The sequence below is a fragment of the Sceloporus undulatus genome, chromosome 3 (genome assembly GCF_019175285.1).
Source record: "Sceloporus undulatus isolate JIND9_A2432 ecotype Alabama chromosome 3, SceUnd_v1.1, whole genome shotgun sequence".
NCBI classification, from domain to species: Eukaryota; Metazoa; Chordata; class Lepidosauria; order Squamata; family Phrynosomatidae; genus Sceloporus; species Sceloporus undulatus.
In genome coordinates, this window is record NC_056524.1 from 29,664,266 (window position 1) to 29,689,893 (window position 25,628).

General features: G+C 38.3%; 1 protein-coding gene across 3 annotated transcripts in view; it reads right to left on the reverse strand.

Annotated features, from left to right (window-relative positions):
• LOC121925514 (mitochondrial intermediate peptidase) overlaps positions 1–25,628 on the reverse strand; it is a 68,940-nt gene that overhangs the window by 24,948 nt on the left and 18,364 nt on the right. For all 3 annotated transcript variants that reach the window (XM_042457741.1, XM_042457742.1, XM_042457743.1), the window contains 6 exons: positions 24,063–24,115; positions 17,918–18,071; positions 16,725–16,802; positions 14,101–14,305; positions 13,010–13,119; positions 4,010–4,084 (listed from right to left, as the gene is read on the reverse strand). In XM_042457741.1, the coding sequence (XP_042313675.1) occupies positions 4,010–4,084; positions 13,010–13,119; positions 14,101–14,305; positions 16,725–16,802; positions 17,918–18,071; positions 24,063–24,115 (675 nt within the window). The remainder of the gene's footprint in view (positions 1–4,009; positions 4,085–13,009; positions 13,120–14,100; positions 14,306–16,724; positions 16,803–17,917; positions 18,072–24,062; positions 24,116–25,628) is intronic.

Consider the following 25,628-nt stretch of genomic DNA (forward strand, 5'->3'; position numbering starts at 1 on the left):
CCCATAAAGCCTCAGGCGATACTAAGAAGAACATTATCTTGTTGCTAATTTTTAGTCTCCCCCCTTTTCAAGGTGTTAGATTGTAACTGCGGAATGGCCTGCCGGACGAGATCCGTCATATTACCACCCTAAATAGCTTTTTAAAAGCTATAAAGACTGATCTCTTTCGACAGGCCTTTCCTGGCCATCAGAAGGAGAATCAAATGCTGACCTCTGACTTCACCACAGTTTATTGAATTGTTTTTAAAGTATGTTTTAAATTTCACATTGTTTAATCGTATTTTAAGGGGGGGGGTTGGGGCTTGTTACTGTATATTTTAACCTTGTAAGCCGCCCCGATTGCATTGTGTAGAGAGGTGGGATATAAATAAATTTTATTGTTGTTGTTGTTGTTGTTATTTTATTGCAATTTCTTGACTGTAGTGTTGTAACTTGTGCTGTATTTCCTTTATTATTTCATTGTTTATTGGCATCTGCTTGTTATTTTTTGGAATGAGGGGTTGGAAATGGGGATTTCTTTTGATAATTATTGATTTGAGTGTAATCATCTGTGTTAGGAGTTTGTCATTATTGAATTGTTACGATATTATTATTATTATTATTATTATTATTATTATGTTTTTGTTATGTTTTGTTATGTATTGCTATGTTACATTTGTTTATTATTTTATGTTTATTGTTATTGTTTATTGCTATTGCTTTGTATTTCCCTACTGTTGTAAGCCACCCGGATTCCCAGTGATTGGGCGGGATAGAAATAATTCCTATTATTATTATTATTATTATTATTATTATTATGAAGAAGTGGGGTTTTAAAATGAATCTCCTTCTCTGAAACAATCTGGTCTAGAAATGATTCTCTGATCTAAAAAGAAGAGATGAGTATTCCTCATCCGGAATTACACATATTCCCAGTCCGAATGTGGCTTTGGAGTCAACTGAAGGGGAAAGAACTAAAAATTTAAAGGTATAATTATCTAAGCCTTGATATCCTGCTGTGGTTTGGAAGAGATAGACATTTTACCACAATTATGTTTCAGACTGTCCTTGTTCTTTGTGGGATGAGGTGGATGACCTAGGCATAACACTGAATTACCCCGCAATTTCCATTGAAAGCTTGCTGCTGAAGACACTGCTATCACTGCCAGCAGAGTGAAAGTGACTCTGCCATTATGGTTCTTGATGTCATGACACAGATGGGCTAAGTATCTTCCACAACAGTATGTTTTAAAAGCAACAAATCCAAAGCAAGCTGTATGCAGGGTCAGTATTCATTCTCACTGGGACATTAGGATCAACTGAGAGTACCGTTAATTGATATGAGCCTGACTGTTCACATAGCAACAGCATGAATAGAGGCATTCTATGTGTTTGTTCCTTGATTGGAACGTCTCCAAAAGTGGAAACTAGTAAACATTTGGGAGGTGATATAAATCCTTTTTCTGTGAGCTAGCATTTACTTGCTGTATTTTTGTTTATCACATTTTCTAGTTTAAATAAAGAATACAGTACTATATACAATTTCATATGACACTCAACCCAAGTAATTTAAAAAAAAAAAAGTCAGGGAGATAAGGGCCAGTCTTGTGATCATCCTCCACATAATTTATCTGAGCATTACTGCCTACAATAACTTCCAATCCTATTGATTAGGCTTCATCAGGCAAGCATTAAAATGACTTGAACGTGAACTAAGAATGAACAAGAAGATGCATTTAAGGTTAATGGAATTAGCATAAATAACATAAAATCCCCCCCCCCCCCCAGGATTTCTGGGGGTTTTCTATTATATTACTCCAATCTTGTCAAAAAGTTTTTAGGCATTTTAAACAAGTGAAAAGGGAAGCTGCAAATTGCCTTATCCATCTGGTCTTTAACACTTAATTATTTACTGAGCACCACTGACAGACTCTTCAAAAAAGGTCAATAGTTTAAAAGCTATTTTAATCATTTGAGAGGCATAAACAGAAACAAGTAAGAAGAGAATATACAGTAGGCCCCTTGGTATCTGCTGGGGTTTGGTTCCAGGACCTCATGTGAATACCAAAATTCGTGGATGCTCAAGTCCCATTATATACAATGGTACAGTAATATAGTGTTGCTTATCAGGTATATAAAATGGCAAAATCGAGGTTTGCTTTTTGGATTATTAAAAATATTTTCAAGCCATTGGATGGTTGGATATGTGGATACAGAATCTTGGAGACCGAGGGCCAACTGTATACTTAAAGTCTTATTAGCTATTCCAGATTAACAAGAATCTCCTTTGAATCAAAAAGTATGTGGGAGGTGTGTGTGCTTATTATGATGAAGGCTATATTCCTGTCTAAAATGGAATCAATTATCATTTAAAATGTCCAAGTGCATTTCCTCTTTCAAGTTACTTAGATCTGGGTTTAATTTAAAAAAATCCATGAACAGGTTTAAATTGTAATTTGCCAATATATATTCATTTATTATAGATTCAGGATGGCTTTTGTCCTTATCTGTGTCTTTACATCTACAATGCAAACATTTCTGAAGGATTACATTGCTACTGTTTGCATGATTAGTTTCTGAAAAACTGATGACAGGTTAGTAAACCTTTCAAGTTCATTGCCAGAAAGTAAACTGGCCCTGCTTGCTCTCACTCTGGATGTTTATGTTCCAGACTGGTGGTTTCCCAGAGATCTGCTTAAAATAGTAACACTGTTCATACTTAACTAGGACTGAGTCTGCATCTGCACTGCAAAATTAATGCAGTTTGACACCACTTTAACTGCCATGGCTCAATGCTATGGAATTCTAGGATTTGTAGTTTTATGAGTTATTTAGCCTTTTCTATCAGAGAGCTCTGATGCCACAAACATCAAATGCCAGGATTCCAATGGATGGAGCCATGACAGTTAAAGCAGTGTCAAACTACATTAACTATGCAGTGTGGCAGCAGCCTAAGTCTATCTGAATTCAGAAAGACTTGTTTCAACACCTTTCGACTTTGATAAGGCCCCACACCTATTGGCCTCAGCCCTGATCTAACTGTTACAAACAAAATATCTACACCATTATTTCCCAAACTATGGTCCTTTGGATATTTTGGACTGCATCTCCCAGATGTCCCAGCCAGTACAATTGATACTCAGGAATTCTGGGAGTTGATGTCCAAAACATCTTGAGGACCAATGGCTGAGAAACACTGATCTAGATACAGAATTTATCATAAGTAACTGGAAACATACTTTTGATCATTTCAACTGTACACCAAATCTAGAAAGCAAAGATCAATGCAGATGTAATGCTGGCTCATTTTTGCACACCAATAAGAAAAATGGGAAACAGTGTAAAAAATATGCACTATGCCTTCTCACCATGCCTTAACTGCAGTTCAAGCAAATGTTGACATTAACTTCAACCCTAATTAATGTTAACCAGGTTTCCTCTTCAACCAGGATCAGAAACCAAGTACAAACAGCAAATTGAACCTAATTAGCACTGACCTGGGTAGCAAGTCTGTTCTTAGCCGGAGAAGGAAATTAAGTGGGGGGGGGGGGTTGCATAGGAGTGAAAATGTACTTCTGAAATTAGTTACCATTCTTAATTGCATTTGAGAAAAAATCAGAATTAGGTGTACATCAGCCCAGAGAAAGATAATAAATTTCTTCTAAAGAATTTTTTAGGCACTGGAAACCTTTTCCTAAAATTAAGGCTAGCTTTTTATTGTTAAACGTTAAGTAAAGATCTGCTTTTATTTGCAGCTCTATCTGTTTTCTAAATTGCCTCACAGTCCCAAGAGCTGGGATGGATCAGATTAGGAGTTTTAAGTAAAGACATATGCAAAAAAGGATAATAACATAAAATCATAGATTTTGTAAGGTACAATAATTTTAAAACTTAAAACAAACTGAATTCATTAAAATTCTACCTAGATCAATAAAGTAATCTTTTATGTTTAAAATTTTATATTCTACTAATGTAAACATTGTTACCACTTTACAGTAAAGTTAAATTCATATGGAACCAATCAACGTACCTGTAGCTGCATATCAGCAGCAGCACAAACCTTTTTAGATTCACAGAGTCTTGACACCATGTTTTTGGGCAGTGGCTTCAGTAAAAAAAGGAAGACAAAAACTGTAAATGTTTTAAACAATTTTTACACATAACAACTGAAGAAACATAACTGAAATCATGTGAAAATCAAAGTGCTGTGGGAGATCTTCACTCCAGACTCCCATCTTTTCCATCATCTGAATTGCTTTATGAAAAGGCACCCAACTGTGCTCTGTCTTGCTATCCTACCTCTCAGAAAGGAAAAGACTGGTGCAAGTGGAAACACAGGCAACTGCTTTTTTAGGACAAGGTAAGGAAGTAGCATATGATAGGACATACAAAATCACTTCTTCCTTGAAGGAAAAAAGCTGTTCCCTTTTATTCTGCTTTTAAAGTACTTGGGGGTGGGGTGGTGATAAGAGCAGAAAGAACAGGACACAAGGGTCACTCTTTACTGTAGATGACAGTCAGTTCAGAGGAAAGCCCTGCTTTCTGACTCAAAAAAACACACTCTACAGGTTGTTGCCCCAATGGAAAAAACATCTAGGGGTAATTATTTGCATGATTCTATGACATCTAGTTATCTCCTCCTTGCACATGTGTCCTAAAATTATCATGGGAATTTCCCTGCCCACATGCCATTTAAGAGTAAGTTTTACTTATGGCATGGTGGGAAGTTAATGTGGACTCCTATTTACAGTGGCAGCCCTGTGTTTCTTACAATGTACATGTTTGCCCTGAGTGTTGGAGACACTTCCAAAATATTTTACAGCTTCTTTAGCTTTTAAAATGGAACACAGATGTCTGGAATATATAAAGAACTCTTCTATCATGTCCTAAACTTTACAGTTGAAGCTTTTAAAAATTGTTTTAGCAAAATCTGACCACACACCAACATGTTCAAGTTCTGCACCAATTATGATATCTAGAAAAACTATTCTGATGTTAATAGAACAAAAGCAGTTGTATAAACATTACTGAAAGCTAAGTAAAATGTTACTCACTGTAACATAGAAACTGGAAGTGAAAAATGGGTAAGAGGTACTCCTAAATTGAAAGAATCCTTCACATACTCATTAGCCAAGCAAGATCTATAATTTTCCCATCCAGAAAATATCAGTACAGTTTTCATAACTTAGGAATGTTCTGTGTGCAAAGTTGTAATTTTCCACAACAAACCCCCCCCCACCCCCCATTACAGTAAAATTACTATTCTGGGACTCAGCCCCAGATATGGGCCCTCAAAGGGAAAAAAATCTAACCAGAAGAACAGACCTCTCCACAAAATTTAATGAATATAAATGTATAACATGAAAAGACCAGACATAAACGATAGACCACACACAGGCCTAATCGGCACAGAGATAAAAGCAAGACAGGTGAACCAAATGCTTTCCTCTTTTTACCTCTTCTAATGAAAGAAATGTACAAGTTTAAAAAATAACATACTCTCTCAAGCTGGTAATTACTACTTTCCCAGTTAATCTTTTATTCCTCTTGGCTCAGCACCGTAATGGTCCAGGTGGCACATCTTACTTAAAAGGGGAGAATGAGTTCGAGCATCCAAGAGGCTCAAAGAACACTACTGTATTTCATCTTGCTTTGGCCTGTAGCTTAATTCACATGCCAATATAATTAATCTGCATACATAGAACATAGGCAGAACTTGAGGCAAGAGAAATAGGGTCATAGGTTTGATGTCATCCCCAATTCTCCAGGCCAAAAAACAAACAAACAAACAAACAAACAAAAACCCCAAAAAATCCTTGTTGTATATATGTCATGTATATCTAGAAATTTTAGTAAAAAAATTGGCCCAAAAATGTGGGTTGACTTATCCACAGGTCAATGTAAGTATTGTATGTTATCTCTTAACAAAAAAAGGAATTGACCTTTTCTCTGAGAAGAGTATCAAGAGGTGAGAGCTTAGTTCATCTTGAATTGAATCTAAACGAAGCACCGACCCCACTCTATGCTCTCCACTACTGAACTGCTACTGACCTTTTTGACAAATGTCAGGGCAGAAAAATGTCACTGGTGAGGCTTCATTTATATACCACTTCATACCGCACTAAGCAGTCTCTAAGCGGGTTGCAACTATAAGCTAATTGCCCCCAACAAGGAGGGTACTCATTTAGCAAGCTTGGAAGGATGCTAGCCTAGTCAACCCTGAGCCCTTGGCTGAGATAGAACTCATAACTTTCAGGTTTGTGAGAGAGTGGCTGCAGTACCTGCATTTAACCACTGTACCACCAGGGCCAGTGGTGGCAGCTCTTTGGTGCTTCTCCTCAAAGGGGCGCAGAGAGGAATTGGGATTTGTAGGGTATGAATAAACTTTTCTGGGTTATAATCAAGCAAAGTTATCACATTAAAGTTAGGCTAAAACCACAGCTAACATAATTGCCATTTTCTTTGCTTTGCCTTTTCATTCTTTTTGACATTATTGTTGTTGTTGTTGTTATATTTATTTGTACCTTTCCCCTCAAAATTGGGATTCAAAGTAGCTTACAGTCTAAAACACAGTACAATAGAACAATAATTTTACTGTAGTGGGAATAAAGGAATCATAGAATTATAGAATCATAGAGTTGGAAGAGGCCATCCAGTCCAACCCCCTGCCATGCAGGAACTCTCAATCAAAGAATCCCTGACAGATGGCCATCCGGCCTCTGCTTAAAGACATAAGTTATAGTCATCATGGTGCAGTTCTTACTGAGTTTTAACTGCCTTCGGTCTTGCCTTTCTCCCATTTTTCAAAAACTCCAGTTCCTATTTAGATACAAACATATTATTCATTTATTATTTATTTAAAATAGCATGATTTTCCTTTTAGAGCAAATGCTGTTCCACAGCAGTTCCCATAGATAGATAGATAGATAGATAGATAGATAGATAGACAGACAGACAGACAGAGATGGTTTTATATTTTTAACTTAGTATTTTTAATGTTTTTATATTTTTAACATGTTACATTAATGTTATGCTTTAAATTCTATTTTTTAAACTATATTTTGAAGTATCTTTTGTGAGCTGCCTTGGGTCCAATTGAGGAGAAAGGCAGCATATAAATAAATAAATGGCAATTATGTATAAGAGAGTCATTATCATGAAACAGGATATTCATAGAAATGAACCAAAGCCATAAAAACAATAGTGCAGGTTTACTCTTATATATTTATTGTTTTTATGTACAGTGCTGTGCAAATCTACAGTGCTATAATAATAATAATAATAATAATAATAATAATAATAATAATAACAACAACAACAACAACAACAACTAGCCAGAATACTTTAAAATATAATTTAAAAATTTGCTATAAATGAGTGTTGCAATGGAAATACATTTTAAAAAATAATAATAATAAGCGTGAACTGATCTTGCATATGTGGTGCTTCTCAGGTGTATTACATGCAAAGCATTGCAGTCATACAATCAGGAAATAGGTAACTATGGCTGCAATTCCACACAATTAGTTGAAAAGTGGGTCACATTTTCAGTAAACATGGCTAGGCTTGGACTGTAAGTCTTTCTAAGGATTCATTTTCACATGCTATGAAAACCATTAGATGGTCTTCATACAGACACAACCCTACAAAAAAATATGTACTGTTTTTGGGGAAAAGTGGTTAGGAGAAACTGACATATGCCACTTTAGAGAACAGGCTAAAAACAAAGCAAGTATATAAGGAAGATTAGATGAAACATGAATTCTAACAGTCAAAATCAAGAATATCTGGAATTGTTGCAGGAAAACAGAGTTCCATTCAGTGATTTCAAAGCATACAAGTATGCTAGTGTAACAACACCAGAGTTATGCTACACAAGAGTTGTACTGGACTGCATTCCTGCACAGGCTATTATGCAACAGGGTACATCCTGTTCAGAGAAGCCTTCCCAGGCATTGTATATTTGTCGCTTACTATCTGATGTTCTTTTGTTGCCTGTTTATCGAACCATTTCCTGTATTGCTATGTATTGTATATGTATTATCCTACTTGAGAGTATGTATTTTCCCTGGATGAAGATTAACCATCCATTTTGAAGCCAAGCCCTCCCTCCAGTCCATCTGCCTTGGTCCAGGCCTCGGAGATAGAGAGGAACTGCTGGACCTCTTACTCTTTCCCTCCATCACTCCCTTCTCCTTTTGTGTCATGTCTTTTTAGATTGTAAGCCTGAGGGCAGGGAACCGTCTAACTAAAAAGATTGCATGTACAGCGCTGTGTAAATTTACAGCGCTTCATAAATAAAGGTTAATAATAATAATAATAATAATAACAATAATAAATAATTATATTGTCCTATTAGGCTGTTTGCACAACCATTACTAGAATACCAGCCTTGTGTGATATGCTAGAAAGTGCATTTACATCAGCATGATTCACCATTAGGATTCTGGCCATAATTTACACAATTAACTCTTAATACCAAACAATTAAAACCATAATAGTAACCATAATGATGATGGTGAAAAAGAAAATATAATCATCTATTTAAGTTATATCATTTTAAAACTTGTCTTTAAATTTATTCTTGGGAGTTAATGTCTGTTAAAGAGCAGTGTTGAGAAGAAAAATTAGTGGTGTTTCAAGGACATGTTAATATAATGGGTTTTAGTGAAGACTAGAGATGGTCTCATCTCTTACCTAGGACCTTAGGACATCCTCATTTAAAGGACTGTAAGTATCACTGTGTGCATGCTTATAAAATAGAGAAGGATGGGTAGAAAGTTTGAAGAATCCTTAACACTGGATTTCACAAGTCACTTGTGAAATTTGATGGAAATAAATTCAGAAAATAAATAAATAAATAAATAAATAAATAAGTGCTTCTGCAGACAATGCATCTTTTTCATCCAATTCACTGTAAAGTACAACAACAAACACTAGCATATATTACTTTGAAAGAACTGGTTAAGTTTATGGAGGGCAGATCTATCAGTGACAGCTACATAAAACCTTCATATTCACAGGTAAGAAGACTACTGTAATGTGCTCTAATGTGCTTTTCCATCTTCATTCTCTATTTGTGATTTTCTCCCAGGCATCTGGCTGTCACCCTTACAAATAAAGTGCTGGCTAGATGGATCTTTGGTCCGAGTCTGCAAACATCATCTTATGGTCTAAACTTCCTTTTTCACATCTATGACCCTTCTATGGTTGCTGAATAACTACAGCAGACACTCCTTATACTCATTTAATCCTATAGGAGGAGAAACTCCCCCCCCCCAATTATAAACATTGAAAAACTTGGCAGCAGCAAATAAATTTATTTTATTGGGGTATAATTTTTAACACAGTTACAGCTAAATTGGCTCTACTGGATAACTTTAATCTTTTCATAGTTTCATATTTTGGTTATTTCAAAACACATCAAGCAGACACTGTGCCTCTGAACTGTCAAATAGTATCCTGTTTAAAACAGAACAAAATAGCAGAACTCTGCTAATTGGTATTTTTGTAAACCACAATCCCACAAGGCCTCACTGAATTGGAAATCCAGGTTTGTAGTTCACTGGAGCATACAGCAGAGAGTTCTTTGTTTTCAGGCAATGGACAAAACAAGTCAATGTGCACCTCAACGGGATACCAGAGAGAAAAAACCTTTTTCTTGGACCACTTAAAGCACTACATCAAAGTAAGATGACATCAGCCATAAGGCATAGGGAAAAGTGTATATGAAAACTATTTAAGCAGCCATTTTATGGCAGTTACAAACAATTGCAATTTGCTTGGTTGCAGTTGAGCATCTTCACTAACATAGATTTTTCTCCACATAAGAAAAATATAGTGTATGGTTCATGGAGTTTTACAGCTATAAGCAAGTTACAAACAGATCACTGGGGTTAGACAGCATTCATGAGTGAGTTGAAAGATTCAGAACAAGAAGCAGTGAGCTGTGAAGCAATCTATTAAAGGCTGGCCTGGGAAAATTGGGAGGGGAGCTGTAACAGAGATAAGTGGGGAAAGGTTTGGAGAGCATTTTAACTTCCTAGTCTCTGTATCCACTAGACTAGCCTTCTTTAAAGGCACTTCAGAGTACATTAAGATGTGTGTGTATATATATATATATATATAGAGAGAGAGAGAGAGAGAGAGAGAGAGAGAACAGTTCAAGTACATAAATCTAGTAAAACTACAATTAAAATCAGCATTAAAAGATAACATTGACCAAAGATAACCTAAGTCAACTGAAACAATACAGTACATGAATAACCAATTAGTTGAGCAAGTCATCTTTCATAATTAGGTTTTTTAAAATTGAATAAGAACTGGTGCAACTCAGTTCCTTTATGTTTTCTCTCTACACTTAACTTTAAGAGTGTCTCATAACATAAAGATAGAGATTACTGGAGTTGCATTCTCTTGAAGAAAGTTATTAATCACATCCTTAGTTTAGTTTGTCCCATTCATGCTGTCCACATATGAACAGCAGACTGAAAGACCTCAAGATGTTTCATCTGTCAGTCGTATGATAATCCAAATGGTGGTGTAGTGAGAGGCTGTGAAAGACCCACTACTAGCATCTCTGATGTATATACTTGTGTATAAGTTGACTTGATATACAGTGGAACCTCGCCTTATATGGGGGATCCGTTCCGGACCCCCGCCCCCCACATAAGGCGAATTCCGCTTATGCTCGAGCCCCATTATAATGAATGAGGCGTGTGCGTGTGGCAGCATGGCAGCCGCATGCGAAAGTATTACAGCATGGCTTCCGCATAAACCGGAAGCTATGTATGGCGCGCCCACGTATGGAGCATGCGCGCTGTATACTGTAAGTCGAGGGCAAATTTCAGGGCCAAAATTCTGTGACTGATGGATAGATCAAGAGGCACACAACAAACCTAGGGGCACACAACAAATCTTTTCCTCTCCTTTAAAAAATGCATACAGGGAACATACTTAGGAAGAGCTAGACGGAAGGACAGGATCTGTTTATTTGAAGAGTTACAATGGTGTGTGTGTGTGTGTGTGTGTGTGTGTGTAAAGGGCATTTTTGATTTCTTCTTGTTGTGTGCCTTCAAGTAGTTTCTGACTTATGGAGACCCTAAAATGAATCTATCATGAGGTTTGCTGGGATTGGGTGTGTGTGACTTACCCAGGGTCACCTTGGGTTTAACTGGACAAGCAGGAAACCAAACCCTGATCTCCAGTCATAGTCTTACGCTCAAACTACTATACTATGATGGCTCTTAAAATGTCTACATCTATACAAATACAGCTAGGAAAAGAAATATAAAAGAGGGAAAAGAATGAGAACACAGACTGAAAGAAAAAAAGGGAGGGGGGAGACAAGCAAGGAAAGCAACCTATTTGGGACCAAGCACAAAGGCAGTGACAGGAGGTAGAGGCAAGAAGTTGTTCTTGGAGCTTAAGCAGTGCTCTGACCCCATCCAGGTACTTGAATCCCATTTAGGGAGACAGGTGGCATACAAGTGCAATAAATACAGTCGGCTCTTCTTATACATTGATTTTTATACACGGATTCAAGCATGCACAGTTTGAAAATGTTCAAAAAAAGTATAAATTTCAAATATCAAACCTTGATTTTCCATTTTTTATAAGGGACACCATTTTTCTATGTCATTATATTTAATGGTACTTGAGCATACATGGATTTTGTTATACAAAGGGGATCTTGGAACCAAACCCCAGCGTATAACAAGGGTCCACTGTAAATAAATAAACAAATAAAATTACCCTTTCCATTCCCAAACTGAAGAAAGAAAGGCAACCCTTCCTTCTTCTCCACCTACTTATGCATAGTGTATAAGCCTCTCTGTGAATTTTTAACCACATTTGTTTAATTTACTATAAGCTGTTTTGAGTCCCAAACCAGGAAAAGGTTATTGTTGTTGCGTGCCTTCAAATAGTTTCTGACCCATTTGCAACCCTAAAACAAATCTATCACAAGGGTTTTCTAAGGCTGAAAGTGTGTGACTTGCCCAAGGTCAACAAGTGGGTTTCCATGACCAAATAGGGATTTGAACCCTGGTCTCCAGAGTCATAATCCAACCACTCCAAACCAATGCCACATCAGATAGGAATAATAACAATAAAAATAACAATAACTCACTTGCTTCTTAGTATACAATGATTTTGTAACAAACAATGTTCTTTACAAAACAGACTAAAAAAAGTCTGCTAAGATACTTGGGAAATATCAGTTTGCATACTATATTGTAAGTGTACAACATATGATGGACATTATATTCAAAATCTGAAATCCTAAATAAGCTTATCTGAGAGTAAGTCCTACTGGATTTGTTGGGATTTATTTCCAAATAAACATGGACGGAAAGTGGACATCCTAAACAACAAGAAACTCTATACAAGTGATCCTGAAAAGTGAAGAAAAGTCAATATAACACATGGAATATTCTGAACTCAAACTGCTGTCTACAATTTTGTTCCCAGCACTCTGAAAATTCTAAAACACTCTTAAGCGAATTATTATTTCTAGAATTTCAAATGGAAAATTATTTTTAAAAATTATTTCTAAAATAGCCACAACAACTTACTTACTTACTCAACAAATGCAAATGAGAAATCTCCCAGGGTCAGGGGTTTCCCTGCAGACAATGAGCACTAATCAAACAGACACTAATCATCTTTTGCATACCCTCCCACTCTGAGGCCTGCCATTAGCAACAGAACAATATACATGCAAATCACTCCTGCCTTCCCAGGTCACACAATTATATACCCAACTCCTTTCCAGGCAAGCATTCTCTGAAGATGCCAGCCACAGATGCCGGCGAAACGTCAGGAATAAACTTTTTTAGAACATGGCCGCACAGCCCAAAAAACCCACAAAAGACTTACTTACTCTTTATTTGTGTAATGGTTAATGGTCAAAGAGGGACAAAAAGTGTGAGGCTTGCAACAACAACAACAACAAAATTTTCTTTAAGTTACTTTACATAACTGAACTGATTAATTTTTTACAACAGACTTGCTTTCTAGTTATACCTACCTGACCTGTTTTATAGTGTCTTGCAAATTGATTTACTACTCGATAGTCATTCGCAAAGTACTCCATCAATATAGAGGGAACTTCAGCAAAGTCAGTAGAACATCTTGTCCCTGCACACAATAATACAGGAGCATTAACATGTAGGTAGAAATAATGTTTACACAAATTCTTCTCTCCTTCTCAGAGTTCCCCTAAACTTTCCATTTGCACTTTTGATGAACTGTGATAAATCATTCATTAAGTAAATATTTTATTTCTATAATGTTATTGTACTTATTGGCAGAGAAACTAAATTATAATCCTGCATGTTACACTGCAAATCACAAAGTAATACACAATATTTAAACAGCTGGGTGAGGCACCCTATAAAGCTGTGGATCACACCCTTTATAAACGTAAACCAAGCTGCATCCAATCTGGCCCCACAGGAAACACCAAATCTTTAATTGCTTTAACTCCGTACCTAGTTACAATTAAAATATCAAACTATGCTTGAGAATTTAATCACAGTTACAAATATCATTGTACTATCTATCTGATAATTTCATATAATTATTGTTCATATTTGCTTTTCTTTACTGTTTGAGATGCCTGTCATTTGAAGAGGGACTGTTTTTCCTGGCATTTCAAAAGAAATGATGATAAAATCATTTCTTACCATTCAAAACTCTTTCTTCCAAATCCAGTCTTGCCTCCCTTGTGAACTATACACTTTAAGGGCTAGTCTACACATAACTGTATTATGTGAATTTCTGCAGATTTTCATACATTTGCATCAGTTACTTGAATTGTCTTCACTTTCCTGTGCAAATTCACATCTGTTTGCCCTTCCCTCTGCTGTAAAAGTGCAGCTGCGCATACTCGCAGATACTTCAGTAAAACTTAGGAATCCTTTTTCAGTGAAATTTATGGACTCTCCCCATCTGCAAGAAGCCCAAATTCCTCCAAATTTCATGTGCCTGGACCACAGTTGATTCAATCTGAATAAAGAATATTGTGTAGGTAAGCCCTAAACTGTGTACTAACTATAAAATACTTTGGGGGGGGGGGGGGAACTTATCTGACCTTAAAACAATACATTGATTGCTTACCAGTCACGTGTTGGTATCGAGTTCTTCCCAGCATAGAATGCATAGCATGGCCCATTTCATGGAAAAGATTCTCCATCATTCCAGGAGTTAACAATGTTGGTGAACTGCTACTAGAATGGGGCAAACTTAGCATAAGCACAACAACAGGGGTTTGATATTCTCCATTTTCTCTTAGTCTGCCTCCACGTATCGTAAAGTGACAATCCTATTTTTGTAAAATGGAAGAAAGTCAAATAGAAAAATCAAGGACTTTATCATATTGGTATCATTTTAAAATATCAGTCACAGATCCTGCATACAATTATAGAATTATCTGAAACTAAGCTATTACACTGTACCAGAACAGATGCTGAATGTAGTTTTCTATACTTGGGTGGCTAAAGTGAGGGCTTTATTGTAGTTTAATGTGGCTGTTTGGCAATCTTTTCAGTTTCTTGGTGCCTCAGAGGAACACTGGTGAGCCAGAATGAAATTTGGTGTCCTGTCTTCAGGGCACAATTCAACATTTAAAATTCAAATACTAGCTCAAGGGAAAGGAAGAAAATGTAAAGTGCCATGCAATGTGATTCCTTCTTTGAAAATTTGGGTAATATTACACTCAAGAGTTCCCTGCACCTCTTCCTGATAGGCTCTGACTGGAGAGAGATATGAGGGATACAGAAAGAAGATGAGAGAAGGAGAAGCTCCTTTTCATGAACTTCCTTTTACTACTGGATGTTAGTCTTATGTATACTTTTACAAAGAAAGGCCCTATTCAGCATCAGCACATAATAGAAATTTAGGCCCATTACAGACGGGTCCGTACTAGCGTTAGAAAGGGGCGTCACTTCCTGACGCCCCTAACCCTAGTACGGACCAAGTCTGTACAAAATGGCGGTGCCCGTTCCACACGGGGGTGCCATTTTGACGCCGCGGGCATGTAGCGTCCAGGCGTCGCGCAGTGGAAGTGACACCGCAAGTGCGCGACTAGTGCCTCGCGGCGCCACTTCCAGTACGCAGAAAGAAGCGCCATTTCGGTGCTTCTTTTCGGCTGCGTCTGGGAACCGTGTGGTTTGGCTGCTGCGGTTCGCGGACGCAGCAACCGGTGGTGGTGGCAGAGCACCCTTCTTGGGCGCTCTGTAACGCGCCTTAAAGATCAAATTAAAGTACTTCTGATAGTGCAACATCATTTTAGGTTGCAGAATAAAAATAACTATATATTTAAAGCAGTCCTCCCAACAAAACCATCAGTTGTTTTGCCTTTATATAGATTATGCCTATGTAAAATATTTTACCAAATTCTTACTAAAACGATTAGTATATATATATCTTCATCTTCATATAGTGTAATTTAGAAACTGGTCCTGGTAGCATTCTGGAGGTATGAAGAAGCACAAAAAAGTACTCCTTGAACATTTATTTCATAAGCAGAATAAATAATAATAAGAACTACCCTGATATTTAGTAGTTTCTATCACTGTGGTATCTAAATCTCTGCTTAGATATTTTTTAATACTTAGTATTTTCTAATACTGTTCTATCAAAATAGTTTCAAAAATAATCTTTGGATTTCATTTAATTTTTGTAATATTCTAACTATATGTTTAAATGGAGTGTCCCTGGCCTGATTTATATATACATCAATAACTTCTCAAACTAATTATTATGGAGCTGGAGGTTTCAAAACCATTGGGGATGAACAGACTGCCTCTTTCATCGCCGGATCGGGGCTATAGCAACTACACTCTGCGGCTCTCATCAGGCATTTCCGTGGCACAAAAGGGAACCACAAAAAGCAGTACCTTTTTGTGCTGCGGAAAGGGTGCCCTAGCCATGGTGGCTTTTCGGTGCAGTGCATGTAAGTGCTGTGCCAAAGATGCAGTACGATGCCGCCTGCTGTCTGGTGAGGCAGGCAGAGTGGGGGTGGAGTCAGGGCAGCTGGCATACAGACGCCATGCCCCCACCCTGTCGCATGGCTGGTATATAACCTAAATGCAACTGTAAGTAGGGATGCGAAAATCTATGTCTCAGTTTCATTCAGTTTCTCGAAATTCATCTGTCATTTCTTTCCATATGTGAAGTCGAAGGCTTTCATGGCCGGCATCCATAGTTTTTTGTGGTTTTTTTGGGCTATGTCGCCATGTTCTAGAAGACTTTCTTTCCATACTTTTTTTATATGTAAATAAAAGACTTTTTTATTATTATTCTTGTACTGCAATTTGTACAATTTTGGCACATTCTTCCTAATATGCACATTTTACATGTTATCTAATTTACACCTTCCTCTCTTAGACAGAAGAATGTTTTTGCATAGTTTTTGAATTCATGTTTTAAAAAGTACACCATGTTTTGTGCACCCTTTTATTTTTCTGAAATTCCACATAAGCCTCACAAATAAACAGATTCTTAAGGCAAGGTATGCTTCTTCTTCCATTTAACTCAGGAGCGACGAAAACTCTAATTCCATCCACACTGTTCTGTCCAACACCATTTTTTTCCATCCATAATTCTTATTCCCAATCAAAATAAACTCACTGAAATGAGAACTCGGTAAATCAAAACTCTCAAACTTCTATTAATTAAATTGGTTTGTTCTAGTTGGAACTAATAACTGAGTTTCTAAATATAACTGTATGAACTGTTACCTGATGAGGCTTGCCTGGTCTTTGAAAGAAATCACAGTAGATATACCCCAATAAACCATCTTGTTCATGGACAACTGCCTGGGAAAAAATGTGAAAGTTCAAAGTGAAAAGATAAAACAAATATTGAGGTGATTTAATTTTTGAAAACACTACAAATGCAACACCTTTATATTGGCCCGTTACAAACGGGCAAGAAAGTATGCGCGGAGCATGTACTAGGGTTAGAAAGGGGCGGTGCTTCTGCACCCCCCTAACCCTAGTGCACACTCTGCACGCACAAAATGGCGGCGGCCGTTCCACACGGCCGCTGTCATGAGGACGTCATGACCACGCCGCTTTTATACGGGGGAGAGCGGACGTGACATCCTCGCTCTGCGCCAGGGCGCTTAATGCGCCCTTAGCGCGGAGCAGGAAGGAGCTCCATTTCGGAGCGCCTTCCTGGTTTGGTCCGCTGGGCGCAGCCTTCACACGGCTGCGCCCAGCGGACCAAAGGAGAAAGGGGCCCTCCTCCCCGCCACCACGGGGTGTCCTTGGGGCTTGAAGCCCCAAGGACACCCCTTTCCAGGCTGCGGGGAAGGGGCCTTTTGCCGCTTCCCCGCAGCCTGAAAAGCGGTGGTTCGGGGCCTCAGCGGCTGCCGCTCTGGACACTGAGGCCCCGATACAGCGGGGAAAGGGGCGGGTGCAGCCCACCCCAAACGGGCGGTCTGTAACCCGCCATAAACTTTTTAAAACTGAAAATACGTACAGTGATCTCTCTCTCTCTCCGAATAATCTAGAGCCTTCCATTGTAGCAGTTTTCAACGAGACAGCTATGTGTTTGTTGCACCATAAAATGGAAACTGGGAGAGGAAAAATGGAATCTACCAGGACCTTCACCACTTTTGAGACAGCTTTTTTGGATTTCAATCCACTACCTCAGACACACTGATAGAGTTAATATTAAAGAAACAGATATTCACCAGCTAACATGGTTGTGAGGGTGGGATAAGAATGTAACAGGATACAAAAAGATACAAATTAGGACCCAGAAATAAACATTCCTTCACCCTTTTCCTTTCTAATAAAAATAAGTTTTCAATTTCTGTAGAATTCAATCTCCTAACAGTGTATTCCTACACTTCAGGCACTCTACTCAACATCAAAGTGGGTTTACTTGTAATTATCTGTTGACATTCAGGAATCAGAATTCTCACCAGTTTGCGAACATCTTCACACCACAGCTCTCCCTTCTCAGGCTGTTCAGCATAAAGAGAGATTCCTAAGAGTTTATTGAATAAGATGTTCAGTCCTTCCATGCATGCTCCAAGAGAGAAAAAGGGACAATATAGGCTAGGTTCAATGTTATATCTGTAACAAACAAAAGAGAGGCCATAGGTGACAAAAAGCCATGAAACTAACCCCAATTTAAATATTTTATAGTATGCAATCCATATATAAATGAATGTAGTTGCTACAAATAGTGCACTTGCTCATATCAACACCAGGGCAGAAATCAGACATTATGTAAATTGTCTGGACACCACCAAAACCAGCAAAATATATAAATACCATATTCTATAGTACCATTATATTTATCTCACTTCAACAGCTAACTGTTGAGACGAGGAAAATCAGAGCAAGTTAACAATCATTTCAATTTTTTAATCTCTAGATGCTAACACTGAGAGTTGGGGTGAGAGCAAGAACCAGGCTCCTGTTTTTGATGACTGCCACTTGGCTTCCTAGTTTTTCAGTATGATTTCAAGCAAGACTGATTTATCAGATTCCTAACAAATGTAGTCAGAAGTTTAAAAAGAGAGATAAGAGAAGAGGAAACAGAGGGGTGTTATTTTGAGTAACTTGTGGTGAGTAATTCTTCAAACAAGAGTAATGCCTCTTGTATCTATATCTATATCTTACACATTTCAACTCAATTTTATAATTACAGTGAAAACTGAACAATTTAAGACCACATCTTCAACAAAGTTTGTAACAAATGTTCTGCCCCAGTGCCAGATACAGAGTATAGGCACCTATCAGCATGTTTTTTATAAAAGTTTTAAAAATTCTGCCATATTAACCAGCACAATCCGATATATGTTTACTCATATATGTCTACTTAAAGTGGTGTCAAACTGCATCATTTCTACATTTTATTTTACTTTATTTACTTGTTATCATTAAAGAAGGAGCATTCAAAACTATAACTATTATGAAGTATTCACTTGGTGAAAATTCTTGCACCATTCCATAACCACAATATATAAAGGAAAGGAGACAGTATTATGCTAACATATCTAAAGGAAATATAATTTTATTATCCCTAATAAAGCAAAAGCTTGAGTGTGAATATTCAATTTCTTCAGATTTTGTTTCAGACAGCCAAAAAATTAAGCCAAAGAAAAGACTCATTTAAAACCTTTTGTAGTGTTAATTGCATATCATCACTGCATTATGATTACTGAGAATGTACATGCTAGATCCTAACTATCTTTTCTCGTTTATTTATCATACTAAGTATCACTCAATTTTCTGCAAGGAGAAGTCAGTGTGCATGGGGTCATCCCAATTTATGCTCACAACAATACTGTGACGAAGGTTAGGCTAAGTGACTGATTCAAGACCACCCAAAGAGCCTCTTTGCCAAGAGCTGTTTAAAATAAAGGTCTTCCCAATCCAAAACAAACATTATATCGACTTCCTATTCTGGCTCTCTTAAGCCTATATTTTTTCATACTGTATACCCACAACAATTATTTGAAGAAAGAGACAAACAAGGATTTAATATTATGAGCTGTAATTCTTCCCACGCACCGTTATTGATAAGATCATTTCTCACTCACACCTTTCAATCAGTTTTAGGTATTTTTCAAAAATCAGAGAGAGAAATCCTCTCCCTTTCTCTCAGTTACTTCTGTGTTTTAAGAGTTAGAAGAGTGCTGACTAACAGAAACCTTTTGCACTAGGCATACATCGTCTTCATAACTAGGTAAATCTAATTTGCAGCCTCATACCTCTGAGTAATCAAGTAAAAGAACTCTTGTGGAGTTCAATGGAACTTCTTCAAAAATGTATGTTTGAAGTCTTAGCTTGAAAAACAATTTTCAAAATCTGGTAAATTCTTCCCTTACTCCAGGTACAACTGATTATCCAAGGGGAAAACACTAGCAAATTTAACAGTGTTGTGCATGTTGACTCACAAGTACAGTATGTCCTAGTGCAATCAACAAGACTTATTGCCAAATAAATATACTGAAGACAGCTGTCTCAAAAATGCATTGTTATACATCTTTACACCAAAGTAAATCTCATTCTGTCCAAATGGGATTTCTGCTCTGGGGGATGTACAGAATTTTACCACGAGTTGCTAAAATCCTCTCTAGCTACTATGATGGATTATATGACATTACACAGATTTATCCAACTGTTGTGCCTCTACTCTTTTACTTTGGACAACCTCTTACCTGTCGGTGGCTAAAGCATCTTCTGGCAATCAGTATTTTTTAAATCTATGTGTTGCAAAATTATTTCTTTGGGTTCATATGCATTTTTTATTAAAATATGGTTTTATTTAACTGTGTTTTTAAATGTAAACCCTGTCTTTTGGAAATGGAAGTACATTTAAGACAATAAAATGTTTCCATTTCAAATGTTTAAAATATACAGTGATTTCTCCATCTTGTCTGTATTCACTGCAGTTACTAAAAGCTATAGACAAAATGCATGCTAATCACAAAATGTGCTTTTAAAATATATATATTTCTAAGCATACAGTGCAATTGATACTGCTCCCATATCAAAGATAATCAAGGAGGCAGTTCATTTCTCCAAAAGAAAAACTTTACAAAGGTGTACAAAATACATGGCTGTAGAAATATGACAAGTTGATGCAAGGGCTCCTCCCGGTGTTTAAATATTAGAAACACTACTGGAGCAAAAAACACTACTTGAAGCAAAAAACCACTGGAGTTCAGCCTGTGAAAATTGACAGAAGGGGACCAATGGATCCTCCATAGTGATATGTTAGGGAACTGACAGACCTGCCTAGCACAAGGACCTTCAGCAGAAGACCAAGCGCCAGATGTCATATTATTGATATTTGTTGTTGCGTGGCAAGTTGATTCCAACTTTTGGCAACACTATTATGGGGTTTTCTTGATAAGATTTTTGTTCAGAGAGGGTTTGCCTCTGCCTTACTCTGAGGCTTAGAGAGTATGATTTGTCCAAGGCCACCCAGTGGGTTTCCATGCCTGAGTGGGGATTTGAACACTGGTCTCCAGAGTCCTCGTTTAATGTTACACCATACTGGTATAATGTTAATGACTAATGACACTGAGCATTAAAAATATCAGCAAAATTGAGACCAAATATCTCAGTGTTGTTATTTTTAAATTTCATCTTATCTCAAGCCACATACAATAGAATAAAATGCAATTAAAAAGATAGAATAATAATAATTATTATTATTATTATTATTATTATTATTATTATTATTATTATTTATAGCCCGCCCAATCACAAGGAATCCGGGCAAGTTACAGCAATAAAAATACAGAGAATAAAATAAAATAAAATAAAATAGAGTGACATAAGTCACAGAATTCACAGCTAGACCTGATGGAAATGGGCCTGTCTTTTTCACTCCCTCCCAGGTCTGATGATGACAGCTGGCGTGGAGGGAGGGTTCTTCTTCTTGAGGCAAGAATTTTATTTTAATTAATTTTAATTTAATTCTTCTCATTAAATTTAAGAGAAGAATTGGTGGACAGAGCAACGTAAGTCACAGTAAACGGGGAGAGGAACTAGGTAGGGAAGGCCTGCCGGAAGAGATTCATCTTAAAAGCCTTCTTAAAGGCTGTAAGAGTAGCGGATCACCTTTGGCAAGCCATTCCATAACTTCAGAGCAGCGATGGAAAAGGCCCTCTGGGTAACTGAGGTTAGTCTAGATATTTTTTGCTGAAGTGGATTCTTCCCCAAGGACCTTAGAGTGCAGGACAGACAGTACGGAAGAAGGTGTTCCCTTAAGTATTCTGGACCCAAGCCATGTATGGCTTTAAAGGTAATCACCAACACCTTGTACCTTGCCTGGAAACTAATTGGCAGCCAGTGAAGGATACAATATGTTAAGTTTTAAATAATACTGCAATTCTTAGCCTATTCATTTAAAACATTCTGTTTAAAGCCTATCAGAATAAATAAATAAATAAATAAAAAGGTGTTTGCTGACAGAAGGAAAGGAAGGGGATTCAATTGGTTCTGGACATTATCAATTGGGGAAGGCCTGCTGGAAGAGAAAGGTTTTTGTCGCCTTTTTGAAAGCCTCGAGTGAGGATAATTGGTGAATCTCTTCCGGCAGGTCATTCCAAGTTTTTGAAGCGATGACAGAGAAGGACCTCTGGGAGGTCACCGCCAGTCTAGTCTTTCTAGATTGCAAGAGGTTTTTCCCAGAGAATCGGAGTGTACAGGAAGGATTGTACAGGAGGAGGCGCTCCTTCAAGTACACTGGACCCAGGCCATGTAGGGCTTTATAGGTGATAACTAACACCTTGTACTGTGCCCGGAAGCTAATAGACATCTAATGTAATGATTTTAAAATAGGTGTTATATGGTCGAACCTGGATTTTCCGGCAACCAGTCTGGCTGCCATGTTTTGTATCAATTGGAGCTTCCGGACGTGGCACAAAGGTTGCCCCATGTAGAGCGCATTGCAGAAAGCAATACAAGAGGTTACTAGAGCATGTACGACTGTTTCTAGGTCCTGCTGCTCCAGGCAGGGGCGCAACTGGCATATCAGCCGAAGCTGATAACAGGCACTCCTGGCTGCCGCATCAGTTTGAGAAGACAGTTGAAGACTACCTGAAGTAGTACCTATTATCTTTCAAACGACTAGGCTGGCAGAAGCTGGGTCTAGTGACAGTGCCTAGGCCTCAAACTGCCGATTTGCCAACCTTGCAATCTTCAGAACGAGTGTATTAACCGCTAAATCACTATGTCCCACAAGGGGAAAGTAGTTATATACCTACCATGGATTATGGTGGAAAGGAGTAGCAGGAGGGGGAAAGGAGAAAGAACAGTTACATACTTACCATGAAGCTCTTCACACAGCTTCATTAGAGCACAAGAGAATATATATGTGCAAAGCTGGGAGAGCCATATGTTTTTCCATGGTTATGCCAGTTCTCACATAATGCCATGGGGATTCATCTATTACCCTCACCATCAGCTCATTGCAAAACTGGATTTGCTAGTTCATCTCCATGCACAAAGACCAGTTTCCTACGCCTGTCATGGCCAGCCAAGATGAGCTCTCAGAGGATGAGGAGGAGGATGAGCCTCCTCCAGAGCAAGGGCTGATTGAGGCTACGCCAGGTGTTAGTTCTGCTCTGCCAGGTCCCAGCTGTGCTTCCCCAGCCCCAGAGCAGGAGGTCCAACCAGGTCCTAGTGCTGAGGAAAGGCCTCTTATGGTGCCACAGCCTAGTGGTGACTCTGGAGACGAGGCGTGCCTGCAGGTGCCTTCTTATCAAGAGAGAAGGGCCGAGAGTGCTTGCAGGCGCAGATCCAGGAGGATTGCAGAAAGTCAATTAGCAAACCAGCCTCAGGTGGCTCGAGGGAGAGTTTCCCTGATTTAAGTGGGAGAGAGGTTTGAGTTTGTTGCTAGAGTTTATTGCATGAGCCCTTGGTGTGATTGCTGTTGCTCTAGCTCCTGACATCTTGTTACCTTGCTACTTTGTTATCTTGACCACGGACTGGACCTTTGTTATCTCCTGGCTATTGTGACCTCAGGCTGTTTTGACCACGCTGCTTTCTGGCTTCCTGACTTCGGCTCGTCTTTCGGCACGCTTGAATTTCTGCAACCCTGACATCGGCTTGTTTCTTCGGCTCGCTCTTTGACTGCTTCTCCACAAGGTTTGTTTTGCCTACACGTGTTGGCTGCAGGCTTGGTTATCAGCATAAGTCAGAGATTGCTGGCAGCAATCCCGGACAACGCCTTTGTGCACAAACGACCATTGTTAAAACTGGATCTGTAACTTCATTGCCATACACAAAAGATTTTTAATTTGAATTGACATCCTCACATACCAATGGCATACATATGTCTGTGCCTGGCTTCCACTCCACCAAATACATCTGAAGAAGTGGATTAAAGTCTACAAAAACTCATGCGGCCAATTTCTTTCTTTCAGTTTGTCTCAAAGGTGCTGCAAGATATCTCTACATAATAATCCCAGAGACACACAACACAATATGAGTGAAAATGGAAAAATGATTTACAGCAAGACCATATGGAAATCCTTTGAGAGGCTCTTAATGATTGAAAACCTAGAAGAACCAATTCAAACAGAATGCCGTAACACTTACCTCTCAGCACGTAGGACACCACTATAGTATGGATGATCCCAGGGCATCAATTTCTGAAATGAAAGAATCCAAGATTTTTACTGCTTCACAAAAATCAAGTGGCAATAATTAAATACAAAGCTTTTTCTCCACAGTAGCATTACTATGATTCTTGTTTACAAACTGGCCTTATAACCTTGCTACTTAGTCTAACACAATCAATATACACTATACAGCAAGACACTTGACAGGTGAAACTTTTGACTATATAAAACTTTGACTAGATACCATATTACTGTCATTATTAGTGTTTATATTCATGACATAAACCAAAAATATGAAAGAATATATAAAGCAAGGAGATAATAATGTACAGTGGGCCCTCTCCTTACGCAGGGGATCCGTTCCGGACCCCACCGCGTAAGGGAAAATCCGTGTATGCTCGTGTCCCATAGGAAATGTGCATGCGTGTCATTGTTTTTATTGGTGCTCAGCTTCCATGTAAGAAGGGAGCTGCATATAGCTTGCTCGCATATGGCGCAGGCGCACTGTAGTTATGTTCAGCAAGGCTAGTGTAGAAAAGGAGAATTTCACCTGTCAACCACAGATTGAGAAAGACATTAAGAGATTACTTTTTCTGTGGGTATTCTGTAACTGAAAAGGTTCTACTAGGCTTAGAAGGCTTACAACAGATCATCACTGATTATGTAAACCTAGGGTTGTGAGTGGGCCAAAAGTTGTCCAAAACTATTCTAGATTTTGTAACCAGCCACTGTATTCAAACACATAGATCTACTAAAAGGTAACTGGGAACCTATTATACCTATATCCCAATGTTCATACAGGCTCTCCATAATACCATAAGCACAGTTCAAGATACAACAGTCGGCCCCCTGTTTTCATGGGGGATCCATTCCAGACCCCCCTTCCGTGCAAACAGCGGATTGTACATATTCAAGCCTCAAAGGCTTGAATGGAGCGCACCCTTGTGCATATGGCCCAGGCACGCACACCACTGGAGACAACAGAGATCGCCCCTCCATGGATATTCGAGGGTGCGGATCCCAGATCCGTGGGTTAGGAGGAGTGACTAATTCTGAACTATATTCTCCATAGTATTTAGAACAAACTTCTATGAGCTGGTTTTTTTACTGAAACCTTATAGCCTAGCCCTACATGGATATCTAAAAACAGGGGGACTATGTCATGCACCTCCTCTGTAAGGTACAAATGCCTTACTTTTATCTACCTTTACACTACTTTTTAAACTACTTATACCTACTTTTATCAGCAGGAGGAGAGCAATATACAGAAGCCACATTCACAAATTAATTGAATGCCTCTATGCAGTTTACAAAGAAAAAGTACATGGATATCATCTACAACTAACAGAAATGCAGACGAATGCAAAAGGGAAAGTGAAAAGGGACACAAAGTCATCAGTTACTTCCCTGTGTAGAGAGCCAGTGTGGTGCACTGGACTACAATTCTGGAGACCCAAGTTCGATTCCCCACTCAGCCAAGGAAGTCCCTTGGGTGACCTTGGGCAAGTCATACATTCTCAGCCCCATAAATACCCCATGACAG